Source organism: Argopecten irradians, chromosome 7, assembly GCF_041381155.1.
Source record: "Argopecten irradians isolate NY chromosome 7, Ai_NY, whole genome shotgun sequence".
Taxonomy (NCBI): domain Eukaryota; kingdom Metazoa; phylum Mollusca; class Bivalvia; order Pectinida; family Pectinidae; genus Argopecten; species Argopecten irradians.
This window is the reverse complement of record NC_091140.1, coordinates 18,736,659-18,757,988: the sequence shown is the minus strand read 5'-3', so window position 1 is coordinate 18,757,988 and position 21,330 is coordinate 18,736,659. Positions and strand designations below refer to the sequence as shown.

The following is a 21,330-nucleotide window of genomic DNA, read 5'->3' as shown; positions in this document are numbered from 1 at the left end:
AATATCTTAGAACTAACTGTACTCACTATATTACTAGTATTTTCTAAGAAGACATCGGTAATATTTATAAATATAAATACGTAACTCGTTTTTTTTCTCTCATATTGTACTAGATTTCGCTTATCACTCAGTGCCCATCCTCGATACTCCAGGAAGTACAATACTGACGTTTTCTGTCCCTTGACTATCTCATAGTAAACTGGGAGGCAACAGAAGACACGGGTAATTTGATCCTTTGATTTGTAACATTAAAAGAGCCGTACAGCGATAAAATGTGGTTATTTGTGTTGTTTTTAGTTTGGCGTCGCTCTCTCTGTGTAATCTGCAAAGGAAGTCTACATGTGATTGGTCAGGTGTTTTTTTTTTCTGAAATATCTACAGGTTTAATATGAAATGATCCAGGGGTGGATATAATGTCAGTGATAGTAACCGGCTTTGGAGTATGCTAAGTACCTGACACAATATTTATGCTACCTTGGCCCCGTTTTTGTAAATCCCAAGGCCCACTTTCAAATTTTTTTCAAAAGATTACTTTGAGATAATTCATGGGTGTAGCGATCGAATATGACCGGAACCCCTGGAGTATCGAGAATGTGTACAAATGTACATAGTAAAAGCGAAAATGGATAAAGCCTTTTTTATGGTAATATTTTTGTTATTTGGGAAACCACATGCTATTAAAGTCCTCGTGAAGAAAGGGAAATATTATGAATTCTATGAATTTGATAACTAGGCTACATCCCCCCCTATTAATCTGATGGGTGATATAACAGGCCCTCTAGGCCTCATAGTCACTACTCTCAAGTTATCGCCCTTTGAGTAGCTCTTCTTTTGAGGAGCATTTTCCACTTCCTGCTGTCATTTTCAGGTTTTAAAGCGAACAAAAATATGGGAATGCTATGATAAAATAACCAAGTGAAAGTAAGTTTTTAGATCAAAATGGAAGGTAAGGAAGGACACGAGTTATATCCGGAACCAAAAAAGCCACAAGCAGGCGCAGCAAGCAGTGAATCTATTTCAACTTCAGAGCGTTCTGCATCCTTCCCCCACGAAACCTCAAGCACCAGTTCCAAAGACTCGGAATCCCCGTCGAAATCACTCTGTTCGTCATCTTCTACCTCATCGGAACATGTTCCTGCTGAAATAATTCCTTTAAAGGTTCGTTAAAATAACGCTAAAACTAGCACTGCCTTTTCTGTATGCTTAGGACATTTTCCAAAGTTTCCTGTAAATAGGCCTATCTCACTATATCTTACTCAGTTCTGTTTTTATCCTACTTTTGGAAACGCCCACCAACAGAGAGCGATGTACTGAAATCGAGTATATCAACATACCAAGAATTGTTCTTTGTCAAATACATGAACGATTTTCTTGAAATCAATAAATACGTTTACCGTTTTGTGAATTGTTATTTGAATATAGTCCAGTATGTAATTAATACAGTAACTATATATATCATCTTTTAACATTTTTTTCATGATAAATGAATTAAAAACAATTAATTACTGCAATAATATACAACTCAACTTTCATTGCTGTATCATCATTATGATGAATCATACATAAATGGATATTGGAAGTTTCTTTATTTCTGAAGTCGAGTCACTCACATGATCAGTGTTCCCGGTAATTTTTTCAAATGTTTTTTTTTGTACTCCCATAGGTCTCAAATTGGGGTACAATGCCATATTTAAGGGGTACATTGTATTTGCATATTTTCCCCGCGTATGTTCTTTGGTAGAAAATAAAGACAAAGTGTAACATGTATTTCGCCAAAGGAAAAAAAAACATTAAAAAACATTTTTAGACATCTCTTTATTTGATTTATTTTTAAAAACATGTTGCTTTTTAAATTTTTCTGCAAGTTATTCAAACAGAATTAAAATATAAACAGACGTACTGTACGTACATGTCTGCTGTGTTGCGGCAATTTTTCACTTAAATTTATGCTTGCACGTTTGTTGGCATTTTATCTTATTTGTTTTATATCGTTTACCTACTAGACAATAAAACTGAACCGTATAAAATATCAAATTCTCAGCTAGACATTATTTTTTTTACATATACATATGAAGGCCTTTCTGATGAGAATTTATACCGGAAGTCTTCAAATTATGAATTTGACGTCTTGTGGGTGGTACGGTAGATATAAAGAATGGTAGTTATGTTTGTTTAGGATAAGGACATTATGTAAATGCTTGTATACGCATAAATTAATCAGAAACCTACAAAAAAAGTGTAAAAATAGTGCCCGAGTGATTTTCGGAGGCGCTGCTCCACTACGACACATAGGGACCAATTCGTACTCGGCCGAAAGGTAATAGTAGGCCGGGTACGTATATTTGTTCTACTATAAGTAGAGAAATTTAGAGAAAATTAATTAAAAGATAAAGTTATGTTTAAGTTTATTACTGTACCACATTTTATTTGTAAATAATATTCTATATTTTATGTTCTACAGGTTTTGAGAGATTCTACCAAACTTGGACAATCTGATGATCCACCTCTTCTCCAGGGAGAAAAAGTCCAGGGAATTGGTAAGACATCTGTGGAATAGCATATATATTTGACCCAATAAACTCCCTTGGTCCTTTAAGTGCCCTTCACCTTTTCATGACTTCAAGCTTATAATAATTTTTTTTATGAAATGTTAGTCTTACTTGGTCCCATTAAGTGACCCTTCTTTTTTCTCAACTTTTAAGCATCCTTTGTGCTTATTTAGTCAAATTAAGTACCTTGTATAGTATATTACATTGTATATTGCTGACCCAGTAATCTTTTGTATGATGCATATGCTATATATGATAATATCTGTTTGTTAATACAGGGAAGGATGTGACCTATTTGTGTCCATACAGTGGGGCTATCAAGGGTACCCTGACTGTCACAAACTACAAACTGTATTTCAAAAGTTCTGAGAGGGTAGGTAACCTATAAAATGGAGTGGATACATACAGTCATGCTTGATAAACTGTTACTAATGATACCAAATCAGCATTGTTTGAATGACACTTGTATGCATTGTATTTGATTACATTACATACCATATTCACTGTAATTAGCGACCAGGGCACTTAAATAATTGTAACAAAGGGGGGACCAAGGGTGGGTGAGGGGGGGGGGGGGGGGGCGCTTATTAATGAATCAAACTTTCAGTTGTGGATGAAAAAGTCAGCCATATTTTAAATCTTTCTGTACTCATGATCATGGTACATTAATCTTATACAGTAAACGTGTATATGCATTTTATTGTTTAAGACACATTATCATGTTGTGATTCACATGTGACTCGCAAGTTCATGTAATATGGTATAAAATGTTGATGTTAGAGGCATCATATGTTGTATAGCCTAGTTAAAGCCATGGATATGGGACATTTATACAACTTCAACTCTTCTGCAGAAGAGGGGAGGGGAGCTTATAGGGTGAAAGGTGTTAATTATGGTGGATACAGTAAAACAAATTGACTTGACGTATATACATACAGATACGTTTCCATGATCACAGAGAATTAAAATACAGTAAAACCCCTATAACTCGAACTGCAGGGGACCAGGTCAATAGTTGGAGGAATACGAGGTATTCGACTCATCTGAGGTTGGTCAAGATCGACAGTTAAAATGTCCGGTTTCAAACTATGACAAACAATGCACGGCAATGACATTTTAATTACCCTATCTTTCAGCATTTTGGATTTCTTTATTTAAGTGTTGTATTGATAGCAATATCAAGTTGAAAAAATGTATAACATAAATTTAGCGTTTGGAAAAGCTAATGAGAAAGCCCTAAATCAAATGTCATTCACATCAGAGTAAGCGATCGTCATCTAGGTACATTTTCTATTATTTAATTATCACAAATTATTTAAATCATTTACAAAATACATACTCACAATAAAGTTATTAACCAGCATATTTACGGACATAAGAAATTATATCTATAGATGTCTAATTAGTAAAGTTACAAAATACAATTTACATGAAAAGATACGGAACGCACTGATAAAATGTACTTTGCATATATCGTTTGATATCGTTTACATCTTTCGGCAAATAACATTGTGTTAGCCTGTCGAATGAAACCAACGAAGAAATAAAAAAAATTTTTATAATTAGGCGGACGTCAGCAATATCTTCCGCCTCTTTTGTCATTTCACAATGCGTACTTTCTGTTAACACGGATCAACAACAACTTCCGTATTTACAACGAAGATTATTACGAGAGAAACATCAATAACTTAATGCCTTTTCTGAAATATTTAAATAAAGTTAGCATCAAACAACGACTTGCGATCGTGTAGGTAGGTAATAATGACACCGTTAATCCCTTAATTACCTAAAGGCTTGACACGCCAACTGTATAAACACAAGATCGTGAGCAATTATCCATGTCGGTCGGTGCAGTCAGGTGTGACACAGGTAAAAAAATCTCAAGGGCCGAACACCTGTTCGACGAATACATGGGTAAATAGTATGTATTTGATGCAACGGGGACATATTTCTGTTCGAGGAATAAGGGGTATTCGACGAATAGCTGTTCGAGCTATCCGGGGTTTTGTTACTTAAATTATATAGAGAGACGGTCGGGACCGTACGACCAGTTCGACGAATAGGGTGTATTCAAGGAATCCGGGTTCGAGTTAGAGGGGTTTTACTGTATATATGAAACACCCTTTCAGGAATCTCCATTTATACTTGATGTACCCACTTGGTGTCATCAGTAAGATTGAGAAGATAGGTGGTGCCACCAGTCGAGGGGAGAACTCTTACGGTATAGATCTTTTATGCAAGGTAAGATAACATTTCTTCTTGGATTCATCACCGTTGATTTGATAGTTCCACCCATTTTCATTCACAAAATAAGAAATGTTAAAATTTAAATTTGACAAATACACACATTTTTCTACTATTCTGAATTATGATCTGGCATTTCGGTATATGGTGTTAGAATTATTCCCTTGTTCTCAATGTTTTACCAGTGGTATCTATCTACAGGTACAGTAGACATTACTGTGAGAACTGTGAGACTCATTTGCTAGTTATAATCATTTGAATTTGGTTTTCAGTGTAACATGTCTAAACAGGATATCACTGGGACCATCTCATGTGGTTGGTATCGCAATATTTCTGGATCTGGAATATAATAAGTTTTATTATTAGGAATAAAGAAGGAAAATGACACACTATAACGCTGGATTAGACAGGGATTTTCTTTAACAAATTATACTGTACATTCTTACATAATTCATTACTGACTTTTGTATTTAATTGACAGGACATCAGAAACCTGAGGTTTGCTCACAGGCAGGAGAACCATTCAAGAAGACAAGTATTTGAAAAAATTCAACAGTATGCCTTTCCTATCACAAATAAACAGGTAATATGATATTTTACTCTCACAGGTATTAGTAAATATTTCACAGTCATTATCTCATCTGTGTTTTTAGCTCACCTGACCCGAAGGGCCGGTGAGCTTATGTCATGACGCGGCGTGTGTCGTCCGTCCATCCGTCCGTCAACATTTCCTTTAAATCGCTACTAGTCATAGAGTTCTGCATGGATTGTAACCAAATTTGGTCACAAACATCCTTTGGGGAAGGGGAACAGAACTTGTTTAAATTTTGGCTCTGACCCCCTCGGGCAGGAGGGGCGGGGCCCAATAGGGGAAATAGAGGTAAATCCTATAAATCGCTACTTGTCCTAGAGTTCTGCATGGATTGTAACCAAATTTGGCCACAAATATCCTTGGAAGAAGGGGAACAGAAATTATGTAAATTTTGACTCTGAGCCCCCGGGGGCAGGAGGGGCGGGGCCAAATAGGGGAGATAGAGATGAATCCTATAAATAGCAACTAGTCATAGAGTTCTGCATGGATTGGAACCAAATTTGGCCACAAACATTCTTGAGGGAAGGGGAATAGAACTTGTATAAATATTGACTCTGAGCCCCAGGGGGCAGGAGGGGCGGGGCCATATAGGGGAAATAGAGATGAATCCTATAAATAGCAACTAGTCATAGAGTTCTGCATGGATTGTAACCTAATTTGGCCGCAAACATCCTTGGGGGAAGGGGAATAGAACTTGTATAAATTTTGGCTCTGAGCCCCTGGGGGCAGGAGGGGCGAGCCCAATAGGGAAAATAAAGGTATTTCCTATAAATCGCTACTTGTTCTAGAGTTCTGCATGGATTGTAACCAAATTTGGCGAAAAACATCCTTGGGGGAAGGGGAACAGAACTTGTATAAATTTTGGCTCTGACCCCCTGGGGGCAGGAGGGGTGGGGCCCAATAGGGGAATTTGAGGTAAATCCTATAAATAGCTACTTGTCCTAGAGTTCTGCATGGATTGTAACCAAACTTGGCCACAAACATCCTTGGGGGAAGGGGAACAGAACTTGTATAAATTTTGGCTCTGACCCCAGGTGGCAGGAGGGGTGGGGCCCAATAGGAGAATTGGAGGTAAATATTCAAATTCATTCAAAAAAGGAACCATGAACATGTATCCAGAACATAACGTGGCATTACAAATCAGGTGAGCGATACAGGCCCTCTGGGCCTCTTGTTTTTATGTGTAACCACTATGGGTAATATTTATTCTTCCTTTTATGTAATATTCAGTTTCCCTTTTTCCTCCCCAACAGCCCATATTTGCGTTTGATTTGGCAGAAGACTATGGAGAAGACGGATGGAAAGTATTTGACCCCATAGCTGAATTTAAACGACAGGTATGAACTAAAGCATGGCTACTGAACAAAGTATATAAACAGGAAAAAGTCTAGATTTGTGCATATAACTGGATATGTCATAATTATACAAAGTCAGACAAAAATTTGCTGAACAAGAATATGGATTTCATGTAGGTACCAGGTATTTGTAGTTTAAATCAGCTGATATCAATCAGATGATATGAAATCTGAATTTGATTCGAAAAGCACTCAGTATAATTTCTCTATTTTGTTATAACACACTATACTTGTTGCTTGTTGAGTTAAAATATTTGGTACATGTGTATACATTTAATATTCTTTTGTTTATGTAACAGGGTTTGCCAAATGAAAGCTGGAGAGTTACCCGCATCAACGAAAATTATGAGTGTTGTGAGACCTATCCTTCTTTGGTAGGTTCATTAATTTATATATGATAATTACAATAAATTTTGTTCTTTTGTTTTTTTGAATTATTTCTAAACAAATATATAATCAATATCTAGAAAGATCATACTTTCTTGTTATTTCAAATCAGTGTAATTTCTATTTGCTCATATATATTGTGCTTTCAGATTTTGAAAACTGGTAATAATTAATTTACTGTTGAAGACCATCGATAAGCATGCGTTTGATATTGCATTTGTTTTTTCCCCAGTTTGTCGTACCCGATGCTACAACCGACGAGGACATCAAACAAGTGGCCACTTTTAGAACTAAGGGGAGACTACCTGTAAGTCTTAGCTTCAGAAATCTCGTAAATCATTACAAACTTATATTATAAGAAAAACTGTTAAATAAAAAGCGTTTACCAATCTTGTCTTTTATCAGTGAAACTGACTCTGCTGAATATGAATTTTTAAGCTTTAACTCGATACAGCTATTCTATTTCAATTCCTGTTCCAACATCAACTCAATTATTGATAAGTGTTGTTTCTTTTCCATAATTTAAGTTTGGCTTTGCTTTACAGAGATACCTTATATCTTATAACATCGCAAAATTGTATTTTGACAAGAACTGCTAAATATAAGAATTTTACACACAATTTCTACACATGTCTACTATATGACTTTACTATGAATTTTTGAGGTTCAAAATGATACAGTTAAATTTCTGTTCAATTACTGATAAAGTCAGGTGCCGTTGATGTTATGTATCTAAGTTCCCTTTCCTTTTAATCTTATTTAAGTTTGCCTTAGGTTTATAAACCAGTACGGAGCAAGAACATTTTTAAACAGATTGACTTTGTTATAGGTTTTATCCTGGATCCACCCTCAGAGTCAGGCGACCATTTCACGCGCGGGACAGCCCCTGGTGGGCGTAGTCAATAAACGTAACAAAGACGACGAGCGCCATATACAGAACATCATGGAGGCCAACGCCCAGTCACACAAACTCTACATCATGGACGCTCGTCCTAGTGTCAATGCCCAGGCAAATAAGGTACTGGGTGATTATTGGACTGCCTATGTGTATTAGCACTTCATGTAATTAGCATTTTCGTGTTTTTAGTAAACTTTATGACCTAGTTGAGGCTAAGATCAGCATAGTTCATCAGTTATATATGTATCCCTAGTCAATACTAGACGCAATATATTGCTTGGCTGGAGAGAACTTCTCTTTAGCTTGATCAGTTGAGCGTCAGACTAGTAATCCAGAGGTCTCGAGTTTGTTTCCTGGCAGAGGTCGGTATTATTTGTAAATCCTGCACCCTGTTGGAGCCTATGCAGGGACTCGGGAATGATACTTAGCGATACCTGCAAAGGAATCATTGTAACCCCTGGAAACTTGAGGGCGAGTTGATTCCTTGAGGGGGAGTATGTAACCCTTGTCAATACTAGCAGCAATGTATTGCTCGGCTAGAGCGAACTTCTCTTTAGCTCGATCGGTGGAGTGTCAGACTAGTAATCCAGAGGTTCCAAGTTGGCAGAGGTAGGTATTAAATTTATTGTAAATCCTGCACCCTGTTACATTGGAGCCTATGTAGGTACTCAGGAATGAAACTTATTGATATCTGCAAAAGAATTGTTGTGACCCCTGGAAACTCGAGGGCGAGTTGATTCCTAGAGGAGGAGTATGTAAACCAGGTCAATACTAGCCGTAATATATCGCTCCGCTAGAGAGAACTTCTCTTTTAGCTCAATTGGTTTAGCGTCAGTCTAGTAATCCAACGGTCCCAAGTTTGATCCCTGGCAGAGACAGGTATTAATTTTATTGTTAATTCTGGATCCGGTTACATATATTTCTTAGTTAATTGGCAAATATTGGCTATTAAATCATTTTGAAAGTTAAAAAATATAACACCTTTATTTTTCAGTGCTTTACTGTCTGTTTTCCAGGGGGAAAAATGAAGTGTTAGATTTGCTCATGTTGGATATTAACATTGTATAACTATTACATGTAAATGATGTTTAAAATAAGGGTGTCAGTGAAGTGACAAATTTATTTGTTGTCTTTTATAGGCAAAAGGAGGAGGTTACGAAAGAGAGGAGAACTACCAGAATGCTGAAGTTGTCTTCCTAGATATACACAACATCCATGTGATGAAAGACAGGTATAATACATTATCATATCATCAACAGATTCAATAGTACACTTCAAATAAATTTATTCATTATACTATTAACAGCATTTACTAATAAAACTGAACTTATTTCCTGTGTTTGATGACTGCAGTAACAAGTTGAATATTTAAAGGTGCACTACTTTTTCGAAACCAAAAACAAGAGTTTCTTTAAAACAATAATAACACAAAGAAATATACATCGATGGCCTGAGATGAGATTACAACACCTAACAAGTCTTAGATTTCATCCATAACCTATGTTTAACAGTGAAGATTGATATCGCTGTTTTCCTGTCTGGCGTAGTGATTGTCAACTAACATGCGGTAATTAGGACAACGGCAGGAAACATAAGAGGACCCAAGTTAGGAAACTTAATATCTGATTTATATTAATTTAATGGTTTAGGAGGGGATAATAATTGTAATATAATGATAAGCTAATAAATTTTACAATTTTACAAAATTATTAATCTCATTTTACATTCCATTTTAAGAATTTAAAGCTGTTTTGTAAAGGTAAGTGGGCCTTTAAGTCATGATAATTACTAGTACCGTATACTTATATCAATATTAACATTTCTGAATTAATTTTTAAACTCAGCATGCGGTGAACTTTTATTTCAACAGTTTAAGAAAGTTGAGAGATGTGGTGTTCCCAACTATAGATGATGCCCACTGGCTGACTAACATCGAATCAACACACTGGCTTGACCATGTCAAGGTAAAACAAGCTCGTGTGATTGATGTAAAAGGACTTCTGTATTGTAGGAGTGCATGTCAGAGAAGCTTTGATTTTCTCAGGAAGAAATACAAACATTACACATACATTTGTATAGAAAACCTTTTGAAATTTTCAGATAGTATATAAATATCGTATTTGTGATTTTGAACATATTTTTATTGTTGTAAATTATTGAAAACAGGGATTGTGGACATGTTTTCCAAACTTAGTGACTTCCTCTTTGGTATTATCTTATGCAACCTGATTGTTGACTTTTACTATGCAATTATTGTGATTTTGGCTTGATTATTTCCATGGCTTAATTTTTTTCCAGCAAATTTTGTCGGGAGCGTTGAGGATTGCAGACAAGCTTGAGTGTAACAAGACCTCAGTACTGGTACACTGTAGTGATGGCTGGGACCGCACAGCTCAGGTATACAAAAACTCTACTTGTGATGTAGTCATTGCAAACGACTGAGATGGCTGGGTGAATGTGATAGATATCATCACTTCTTGCTGAAAATTTATTAAAATGTATGATTACATCAGAGAATACAAAATGTAGTTGCAAAATGTAATTTTATGCCTAGATGAGACTTATTTAAGTCATCTTTCTATTGCAAAATTGTATATCTTTGACAATAGAAACGTAAATACTTTATGATCACGAGAGGCATTCTGCCATATATTTGTTGTAATGCGGCTAAGGTTAGTTCAGACTGGTCCATTTCTCAGCTTCATGTACATATACCTCTGTTCTCTAAATATGCATACATAAATAGTTGACACTATATTTAGGTGCTCTGTTTATGAAGAATCACATCCCACGATGCATGTTCTCAATCTAACACCCATAAAATCATTAACCAATATATAATTAGAACCTTACCTATTTACAGCTGACTTGTCTATCGATGATCATGCTGGATCCCTACTACAGGACTTTGATAGGATTTGAGGTCCTTCTGGAAAAGGAGTGGCTTAGTTTTGGACACAAATTTGCTCAGGTGGGTATGATGTTGACAAATAAAGGAGAATATGTATTACCTAGTCATCTGTATTAAGTTAATGTTTATGCAAAAGAATGGAAAATTTTCTGCACATATACAGTCTTTTTGATACAATGTAAAATCCCCATTGCAGTTTAAAATGATCTTTTTTGCATACCACTTATTGCACTATTTTAAAATATCTAAATTGTAATGTACCAGGAAAGGCTCAAGCCATGATACTTAAACGTTTGATATATGTTTGTAAAGTTGTGTTTTATTTTGTTGTGACAGAGAGTCGGCCACGGTGACTGAAACATTTGTTATGGTGTTTGTAAAGTTGTGTTTGTTTTGTTGTGACAGAGAGTCGGCCACGGTGAAGACAAACACTCGGATGCGGACCGTTCTCCTGTCTTCCTCCAGTTTATCGACTGTGTGTGGCAGATCATGCACCAGGTAGTTAAGTTAGCTTCAAAACACAGTTAATAATTTTTAAAATTGATATTTTGAATATAACTACTATTAGGTCTCAGTTGTTCAGATGGATATATAGTTTGGTAGACATTCATTATCTTATATGGATAAAGAAGAGTAGCACAACTGTGATCCACTGTCATCCACTGATAGGGTGTAGCAGCAATAAGAAAATAACTGAATTCCGTAAACTATCATTAAGTATTAGGTGATGCCTCCCATGAAATGATTGCATGAAAGGGGGAATAGGGAGCTGCCCATGTCTTTACCATCCAGACTCATTTATATACAAAGAGTCCTAACTTACAAATTAACCAGAAATTCACATGAATTTTGTGTTTTAAAAAAAAAGACTTGAAAATGATGTGAAATGGGCAGAATAGGCAATAGGTCAATATTAGCCGAATGTTTTTTTGAATGATCTTAAACTAATGATTTTGCTTATTACAAGTCATATTGACCTGAAAAAAATACTTTAAGTCATTCCTTCCTTAATGAAGAAATACATTCATCGACTCATGATCTGTCTCCACATGTTGTTATTTCAGTTTCCTAATGCCTTTGAGTTTAACGAGCACTTCTTGATCACTATAATGGACCACCTGTACAGCTGTCTGTTCGGGACGTTCCTGTGTAACTGTGAGCAACAGAGACATAGAGAGGTAGGTAATGCCATAAAGAAAGCTAATTATAGTGTGACATTAAATTTTGGGATCGATTGGACATCAAGTCATGTATTGTTAAAAGTTAGGTATTTTTTTATTGTTTAATCTTAAGTCTAAGTTTTGTAAGACCTTGGAATCTGCAGGACAACAAAAACATAACAAGAACTGAAATTTTATAGTTACATGTACATCAACAGATTTTGATAGTAGATTAATATTGGTATGAGTGTGAGATATAATAGTGATGTACTCTGTGTTCAGAACCTAAAACAGATGCTCATGTCGCGGTGGTCATTTGCTAAATCTAATACACTTTGTGTTTCGAACCTGAATCAGGAGACTGCATTACCTTGGTCCTTTGCTATGTGTATGATATATATGTATTACAATGAGACACTATTTGTTTAGAACCTGAAATTGAAGACGGTGTCACTATGGACGTTCATCAACTGCCAGAAAGAGGAGTTTATCAACCCACTGTACGCGGCCTATCTCCATCAGCATGTCCTCTTCCCTGTGGCCAGTATGAGGAGGATTGAGTTGTGGACTGGGTACTACTGCCGCTGGAACCCGCGTATGAGGCCACAGGTAATGTATCTTAACTTACACTGGAATCTACACTTGTGACTACATACCATCAGTACTTTCTTGAACTGCATGAAGTTAAAGGAATATGAATTTGAAATCACACTATGAGACTAGGTGAGACTAGTATTTTATTATACCAATTTATATCAGTGGAATACCTTTAACTGGAATAATATTTCTAATAAACATATCTTGAATACCTGTATTAGTAATAATATACATTGGTACATTTAGAATTTAGCTCTGAACTAAAGACTAAAACTGATGATTAGCAGAATGCTAATTCTGTAAGACAACGATATTGGAATAATTAAGTTACCAGGTAGTAGTCAAAATATTGATGACTACAAAGGAATTATTCTTTACACTCTTAATTCAGGAGCCCATACATCTGAGGAATAGAGAGTTGATCATACTAAAAGCTCAGCTTCAAAAGAATGTGGAAGAACTACAACAGGAACTGGAGGCCAGAAACTCGGGAGCCGGACTCTCTCCTGGCCGTCACAGTCCACCGAGGATATCAGCTCCCATCAACGTCTAGTTCAGGAAATACATAGAATTTGTAATTCTAAAAAATGTCATGATCAACATTGTGGAAAACACATTCAATAAAATCATACTAATGGGAGGTAATCCTTATACAAGGGAGATAATCCTATAATGAAATAATCATCAGAGTTGGGATGGTCATTCACTGATGAGACTGGTCAATCATTATACAGGGGCCACATTATTTTCTTTACAAAATTTCATTATTGAGGGAGGGTTGAGACAAAGGATGAGTTAAAGATTCAAAAGTGCAAACTCTCTCATAATCCATAATAGATATGAAAAGGATAGTGTTTCAAAATTGTATCATTTATATTGATATAAATGAACAGATTGTGACAATATCATTTTGGATAATGATTTCACATAGAATTGATGAATTTTCATAAAATTATTGTGAAAGAAGTTCTATTGAACAAGATCATAAATTTCTGTTGCAATCATTAGAGGAAACTTCCCCATAAAAAATAATTCCTCAGAAAGAAACTAAACTGGTCATCATACATATTAAATCAGTTATGCTGTTCAGTCTGGTTAATTTGAACATCAGTTGAGCAGTGTACAAATCTGATGTATAGGTGTCAGAAATGTTCACTCGTCATTGGATGGGAAAGTTTGGAAGGAAAACATTAATTGTCTCCGATTAACAGTATTGATTTTCTTACTATGTAATAATTTTATTGATATAAGGCATTGTCCGAGACATATATATGTGCAATACATTTTTAACATTAACTGTAGAATGTGGTTATTTGGGCGAGATGTAGTGTGTGTGCTAGAGGTGTTTCAGAGAAGGTTGAGAGAAAGTAATGGAAATTGGATGTTTCTGAAGAGAGCTAGACAATAAGTTTCTGAATTGTGAGAAAGGAAACATGCTTTTGTATATAGAATGAAGTGAGATTTTACTAAAGGGATCTTTTAATGTGTTCTAAACAGGTAGAAAGAGAGAATGTGCTGTCCAATCTCATTAACTCTGCTGAGGTCATTGTAAAAACTTCTAAAAGTTAATCTGAGTGATCTTAGTTATTTGAATATTTTATGTAGAACTTTGTAGGTTTTGACAGCGTATTAGTATTTTTATTTTTTTGTTTTATGTTAGTTCAAGGTGCTCTTCCCTTAAAGTATGACATGCACTGTGTCACGTTGGGGTGAATATCTTTTAGGTATTGCATATACATACATGTATGTTGAAGACCTTATGCAGATATAATATTTTTGTTACTGACCCAATATACTTTTAAGTTGAAGTTTAGTCATTGATACTTTGATACCAAACTATTAAAGTTTTTGACACAATCTGTTACAAGAAAGTATGCAGTACAGTTGTATCATATGTATTACACCAACAAATGCTATATGTGAACAAGTATCAAATTGAATTTGAATGTCAAATAACTACAGTAAAGAGTCACAGCATTTATATATAGTTAAAGGCCTTGGCTTTTTTTGTCTCTTTTTATATATTATTTGGTGTATCCTCAACAACTGCCAAATTGAATATTTGTTGTTCCTTCAAGATGGTGTAGTTTACCATTATACTAAACAAAAGTCATATGCTGTTTTATATATACACTAATTTATTGACCTTGCTCTCCAGCAATAGGTTTGTGACTTATTTATTAATAAGAGAGCATAGCATTTTAGAATTTGGTAGAATGTGCATTTTATATAGATCAATAGATAGATCTATGTTAATTTGATAACTTATTTCGATGTTTGGTTCGGAAAAAAAAAAATTAATTAATGTAATTAACACTTTCTTTGATATTTAGTTACAATGGTTATGAACAATTTTATGTGCATTTTATAGAACTATTTTGTATTTGTTTGCCATACATATATACATTTTTGTTGTGTAAACAAATATAGACTTTATACTAGAAGTTTGTGTCATCCCCATTATAATACACCATGCATGCTGTCAGTACCATCAGCTGTGTACTACTGTCATGTTCTGTCGTATTGTTTTTGATAAGTATAAGTTAATTTTGTAGATAAATTACTTTATTGTAATTTAGTAATGCATCAAAGGAGGGATATCACTTTGGGCCGTTTTACGGCCCCTCAGTGATAAGTAAAATATTTTGCATGAAGATACATTAGGGTCAGCTGCATATTGTATGCTATTCAGAGTATCCAATTTTTTCTGCGCTCATGGTAATTTCAAATTTTTAATTTAAAGCAACACCTTCACTGAGGTAGGATGCTAGAATTATGCCTGCTGGCCCACTGCATGATTGTGAAAGGTGACTAAATTTGGAATCTTAATTTCGCAGTTATTGAGATGAAAATAATTTTAATTTTTCAGCCATTTCAAAGCTTTGGAGTAATGTTTAGCAGTTGATTTGTATTTTGTCACGATCTACTTTAGATAATTACATCCTAGGGTCACGTGTATAAATTAGGTCACATTCAATGAATGTTATTGCCCGTCAATTAAGTATCTTCTGGATTTTTCATGTTTAATGCAAGTGTTTAAGCTGTTTAAGTTTGTTGTAAGAGAAAATATTAAGCAACACTTATATTGCACGTATGATGTTAGAATTGTGCCTGCTGCCTCATTGTATGATCGGAAAAGGTGACTTAATCTGGGATTTCAATTCTAGTGGCTACCTAGCTATTCTGTCTCAAATATCATAGAGAAGGTTTCTTTCTCAGGAAAACTTTCCTATCACTACAAACCAGTTAAAAATAAGAAGATAATACTCTCTTATGCTGACCACTAGATGTTAAATACATGACATTGTTTGCTAAAGCCACAAGATAAAGGTTCCATATTTAGTTGCCTTTTACGATCATGCAATGGAGCAGCAGGCACAATTCTAACAAAATGCTTGCAATGCAGGTGTTGCTTGAGAAAACTCATAAAACAAATTTAAACAGCTTAAACACTTGACTGAAAAATAGAAAATCTAGAAGATACATAATTGACAGAATATACCTTTCATTGAATATGACCTAATTAAATCCCGTCGCCCAGCTCATATGACCCTAATCTGCCATTATCTTAACCAGATCATTACAGAACCTAAATAAAGCTCTACACATCGCTCTGAAGCTATGGAATGGTTGAAAATGTAAATTATTTTCATCTATGTTACCATGAAATTAAGATTCCAAATTTAGTCGCCTTTCACAATCATGCAGTGGAGCAGCAGGCACAATTCTAACATCTCACCTCAGTGAAGGCGTTGCTTGAAATTAAGCTCATAAAACAGGTCTAAATGATTTAAAATCCTGCTTTAAACATGGGAAAACAGCATATGCTTTGTGGCAGATGTTACCATTCATTGAATATGACCTAATTTATGCATGTGACCTAACCAATTTGACCCTAGCATCTTCAGCAGATCATGTCAAGATCCTTATGCAGTACTAATTTCAAGCTATAAAATCTTTGAAAAATCCTAGTTTTCAGCAAATTTTTTTTAAAAGTTTTTTATGCTAAAATAGAATAAATGCTTAACTAGGTCACTGTGACCTACTTTTTGAATTTTTCATCAGTTATGTGAATTGAACTGAACTTCACAAACCCAATATTTATAGGCAAAACCTGCAAAAAATGTTATCTATATTCCAAGTTTTAATTAATTTGGACTTAAATAATGAAAATTTGAATTTTCACCCTTTGACCTTTGACCTCTGAAATTACCATGAGCGCAGAAGAAATCGGATATTCTGAATAGCATACAATATGCAGCTGACTCTGATTTATTTTCATGCAAAATATTTTACTTTTTTACCGAGTGGCCGAAAAACAGCCCAAAGTGATACCCCTCCTTTATAATTACAAAAAATATAATTATGCAATAAATAAATGATAGAGTTAAAATTTTGTCTTTCTTGTTTTTTTTTCCGAAGGAAAAATTTTAATGGTGTATTAGTATCAGGACTAGTTAATGACATAAGTTTGGTAATATTTATTTTATATCCTATTTTCTCAAGGTCTTGAAAACGGGTGTAAAACTCAAAATCCAGAGGTGGAGGACTAGTAACAGAATATCATTGGTTTTAATTAGTTTAGGATATTTTCGGGTTTAGATGGTGGAGGAAAGCCTCAGTAACCAGAGAAAAACTACCGTCCAGCAGTCTGCACCTGGAAACTCCCCACATGGGATATCGATTCAAACTTATGACTTAAAGGCGGAGAGCTTGTGGCAATATGTTGGGAGATCTCAACCTCTAAGCCACCGTGGCCCCCCATATGAATAGCAGAATGTCAGGACAAAGCTACATCTACTTCTATGCATAATCTTTAAACTTAATTGAGTTGTATAATCCAACTAAATAATAAGTAAAAAAGATTATAGATTAAAAAAATGTTTTAATTTCTTTATATACAATCATTTTTATCAACCTTACAATAAAAACAACTTTTGATAAAGATATAAAGTTGACTGTAAAGAGAATTTAGTAATACTTCATTTGGGTGAATGCATGGAAGTCCTGATCAACAAATCGTAAAAATATCATATAAGGCAGCAGGATTCAACAAAAGCAGTATCAGATACAGTATATTAAAAGTAGGATTATACATTATATTCATTTAGATTACATAATTAGCAACATTATATAGCATTTATAAAAGCAGCACTTGAATAAGAAAATGGAGGAAAATGTGTAAAAATACTACATGTATATAGCACATGTATTAGAAATGCATGATTTGTTTTTTTAGAAATTTGGTAAAATGTTCACAAGAGTAACGAATCCAATTTAAAAACTTTGGTAATTTAAAAACTTTGGTTATGACTGATATGAAAATCTATAGTAGTTCTACTACCATGTGAAATTCTACATGTACAGGTACTGTAAAATTAAATACAGTGAATATCATTTTAATGATTTTTTTTTACCTAAACCATGATGCTTATCTGCAGTGTTCATTAAAAATAAAACCTGTTAAATTAATTACAGTAAACTTTATCATGATTTTTTTTTACCATGCATATTTATTTGTGAATTTAGACTCATGATTTCTAATAAGGTAAGTAATATGCATTTCCCACTTAACTTGATAAATATAATAACAAATGCAAATGTACATAAAACAAAACACATCATTACAAGCACTGTACAGGGTTTGTATAGGTAGGAGCCAACAATAAAAAAATAATGCTGAACGTTGATAAAAATATATTTTGTAGAAATTTTAACAGCTAATTGAATATATCATTTCATTGTAATTATAACTATTTTATATATATGAATGAATTACAGGATTGCAGGTGTATATGAAGATATAGAACGCTAAATACATATATAAATGTACTTGAATGACTGCCATAGAGTTTGAAAGTTTGTAACCCTGAATTGGGCAGTCAGATCTACCTTAAAATCATCTCCTTTAGGAAATAAGAAACAGAGTTTATCTCCCTTAGGAAATGAGAAACAAAGTTTATCTCCCTTAGGAAATAAGAAACAGAGTTTATCTCCCTTAGGAAATAAGAAACAGAGTTTATCTCCCTTAGGAAATAAGAAACAAAGTTTATCTCCCTTAGAAAATCAGAAACTGACTTATCTCCCTTAGGAAATCAGAAACTGATTTATCTCCCTTAGGAAATAGGAAACAACTGATCAGCAAGACTATTTAAATATCTTGTGTGCAGAAATACAAATATATAAAGTGAATATATAGGCTCTTAAAAATATGCATAATTCAAATTAGAGTGATTAAGGCAATTTGGCACAATCTTTAAAATTTCCAAAATAAATTAAAAGTCAAAATGTATTTCTGGAGTTCTCATTTAATACCATAATTTCACAAACTTTGATGAGGTAGAATAGTTTATACTACACAAATTAATTATTATTCCAGAACCATTGGTACCTGTAAATTGTTAGATATGTCCCAGAATCAGACATTCAGCAGTTATCACCTCAGTCCTTGAGTTGGAGTTATATTAAAAACAAGGTCTCATCCCATGGTTAACATATACATTTCCTAATACATGTAATATCTAAACTGCAGCTGGTGGTCTGTAAGTATCAGTTTGGTTATAGTATAAGGGATTTTATATGATTTTGACACAACTAAAGCTGCTTGCATTCAAATGATTGATTAATAAGTTAAATTTATGATTGTCTAATTACAAACTTTGGTTGGATAATGATATTTTTATTATTCTATTTTACTGATTTAAATAATGTGTATTTTATTTTCCTTTCACATAACGTAATTTACAGGGCAAGTATTGCTTGATGAACAATGTTGACACACATGAAACACAACATTCTAATCTATCAGAGTTACTTCCCTTTGTTTCACTCGGCCAGTACGGAGTGTGGGATACGATCAGAATCAGATATATGTATGACATATACATATCTGCATGGTTTAATGACCAAATGGACAACTTGATCTGACGTGTGGAGCTGGTACAGTGTTTACGATGACATTGACATTGATATTTCTAACATATACCATAGTTTGCATATCTTATATATCTTATCAGTATAAAAAACATGGCAAGTTATGTCTCGGCTCACAACCTTAGTGACGCTGGCAAGTACATTGATGACTAGTTGTGAACACAAACTGTTAGAGTAAAACCTTGATAATACAGGAAGCTCACATAAACTATAAGAGTTGAGAAATGATTGTGACATACATCATATATCTGTGTTTTTAATTACTTGTATATTATTTTTATTTTACTTCTATAAATACAATCTGCTTAGAATATCATGAACAATGTGTAGCGGAATTTAACTGCGTTCATCATCAGTGACTATGGAAGTTTATTCAATTCAGCACTTCGCTGGTATTTAGAGGTTTTGGGTGTAAACCCTAGTCTGGCCATTATGTTTTCTCAGCTAGTGTTTTAAGGTAACAGGTTTTGAACCCCAGTCTAGCCACTATGTTTTCTCAGCTAGTGTTTTAAGGTAACAGGTTTTGAACCCCAGTCTAGCCACTATGTTTTCTCAGCTAGTGTTTTAAGGTAACAGGTTTTGAACCCCAGTCTAGCCCATTTAAGGTAACAGGTTTTGAACCCCAGTCTAGCCACTATGTTTTCTCAGCTAGTTTTTTCTCACTAGTGTTTTAAGGTAACAGGTTTGAACCCCAGTCTAGCCACTATGTTTTCTCAGCTAGTGTTTCAAGGTAACAGGTTTGAACCCCAGTCTAGCCACTATGTTTTCTCAGCTAGTGTTTCAAGGTAACAGGTTTGAACCCCAGTCTAGCCACTATGTTTTCTCAGCTAGTGTTTCAAGGTAACAGGTTTGAACCCCAGTCTAGCCACTATGTTTTCTCAGCTAGTGTTTCAAGGTAACAGGTTTGAACCCCAGTCTAGCCACTATGTTTTCTCAGCTAGTGTTTTAAGGTAACAGGTTGGAACCCCAGTCTAGCCTCTATGCAGTATTGCACTTCAAGTACTGGTACAATGACACTCCAAACCATTGAAGGATAAAAATAATTATTATTTTCCAAATTTACAATACTTTTTTTTAGATCAATGCATCTTGACCAACTTCTTGGTAACAAGTTTCAACTGTGTTAAAGGTATTCATAGCGTTTTTAAAACAATTAAAAAAAATCTATATAGAAATTTAACTTGTACAGAACAGGTTTTGTCAGGAACACATATCATGTTAGTAAAAGCAAAATAAAAGTATACAACATTATCTCACTTGGTCTATATATCTAACTATGATCTAGTTGGTCAACAAAATAGTCGAAAGGTTCAACTAAAATTAGCAAAAAATATACATATGTAATACAAATGTACAAACTTAAACATTACAATATTGACACATATTGTTGTATAGGTTATATGTCATCTACAATTCTGATAGCAAAAATTAAAATAAAATAAAGTTATTAAAGCTGGAATGAATCAAAATAAAACAATAATTAATCAGCCATTGGGTTAAAGTAATACTACACTCTTAAGTTACAATCAATACAAAGATTTTACTAAACCAAATATTAGATTACTGGTAACTAGAAATAAAAATAAGTAAAATGAATTGACTTTCACGTACAGTTTTACCTGGTAATTACAACTAAATCTATGCAAAAAGTTACTTTTTATGTGAATATTATGTACTTTTTATCAAAAACAAAAAAAATATTCC

The 21,330-nt window shown here is 34.2% G+C and overlaps 1 protein-coding gene across 1 annotated transcript; it reads left to right on the top strand.

Annotated features, from left to right (window-relative positions):
• The first annotated feature begins 813 nt into the window (after positions 1 to 813).
• LOC138327763 (phosphatidylinositol-3,5-bisphosphate 3-phosphatase MTMR2-like) lies at positions 814 to 17,086 on the top strand. Its single transcript, XM_069274111.1, is given in 18 exon segments — positions 814 to 1,158; positions 2,462 to 2,537; positions 2,828 to 2,922; positions 4,679 to 4,702; positions 4,704 to 4,790; positions 5,275 to 5,376; positions 6,639 to 6,722; positions 7,040 to 7,114; positions 7,360 to 7,434; positions 7,957 to 8,145; positions 9,165 to 9,256; positions 9,896 to 9,989; positions 10,324 to 10,422; positions 10,889 to 10,996; positions 11,342 to 11,434; positions 12,001 to 12,114; positions 12,526 to 12,705; positions 13,085 to 17,086. Coding segments are annotated over 18 exon segments (1,968 nt in total). The 5' UTR covers positions 814 to 939; the 3' UTR covers positions 13,247 to 17,086.
• The last annotated feature ends 4,244 nt before the right edge of the window (positions 17,087 to 21,330 follow it).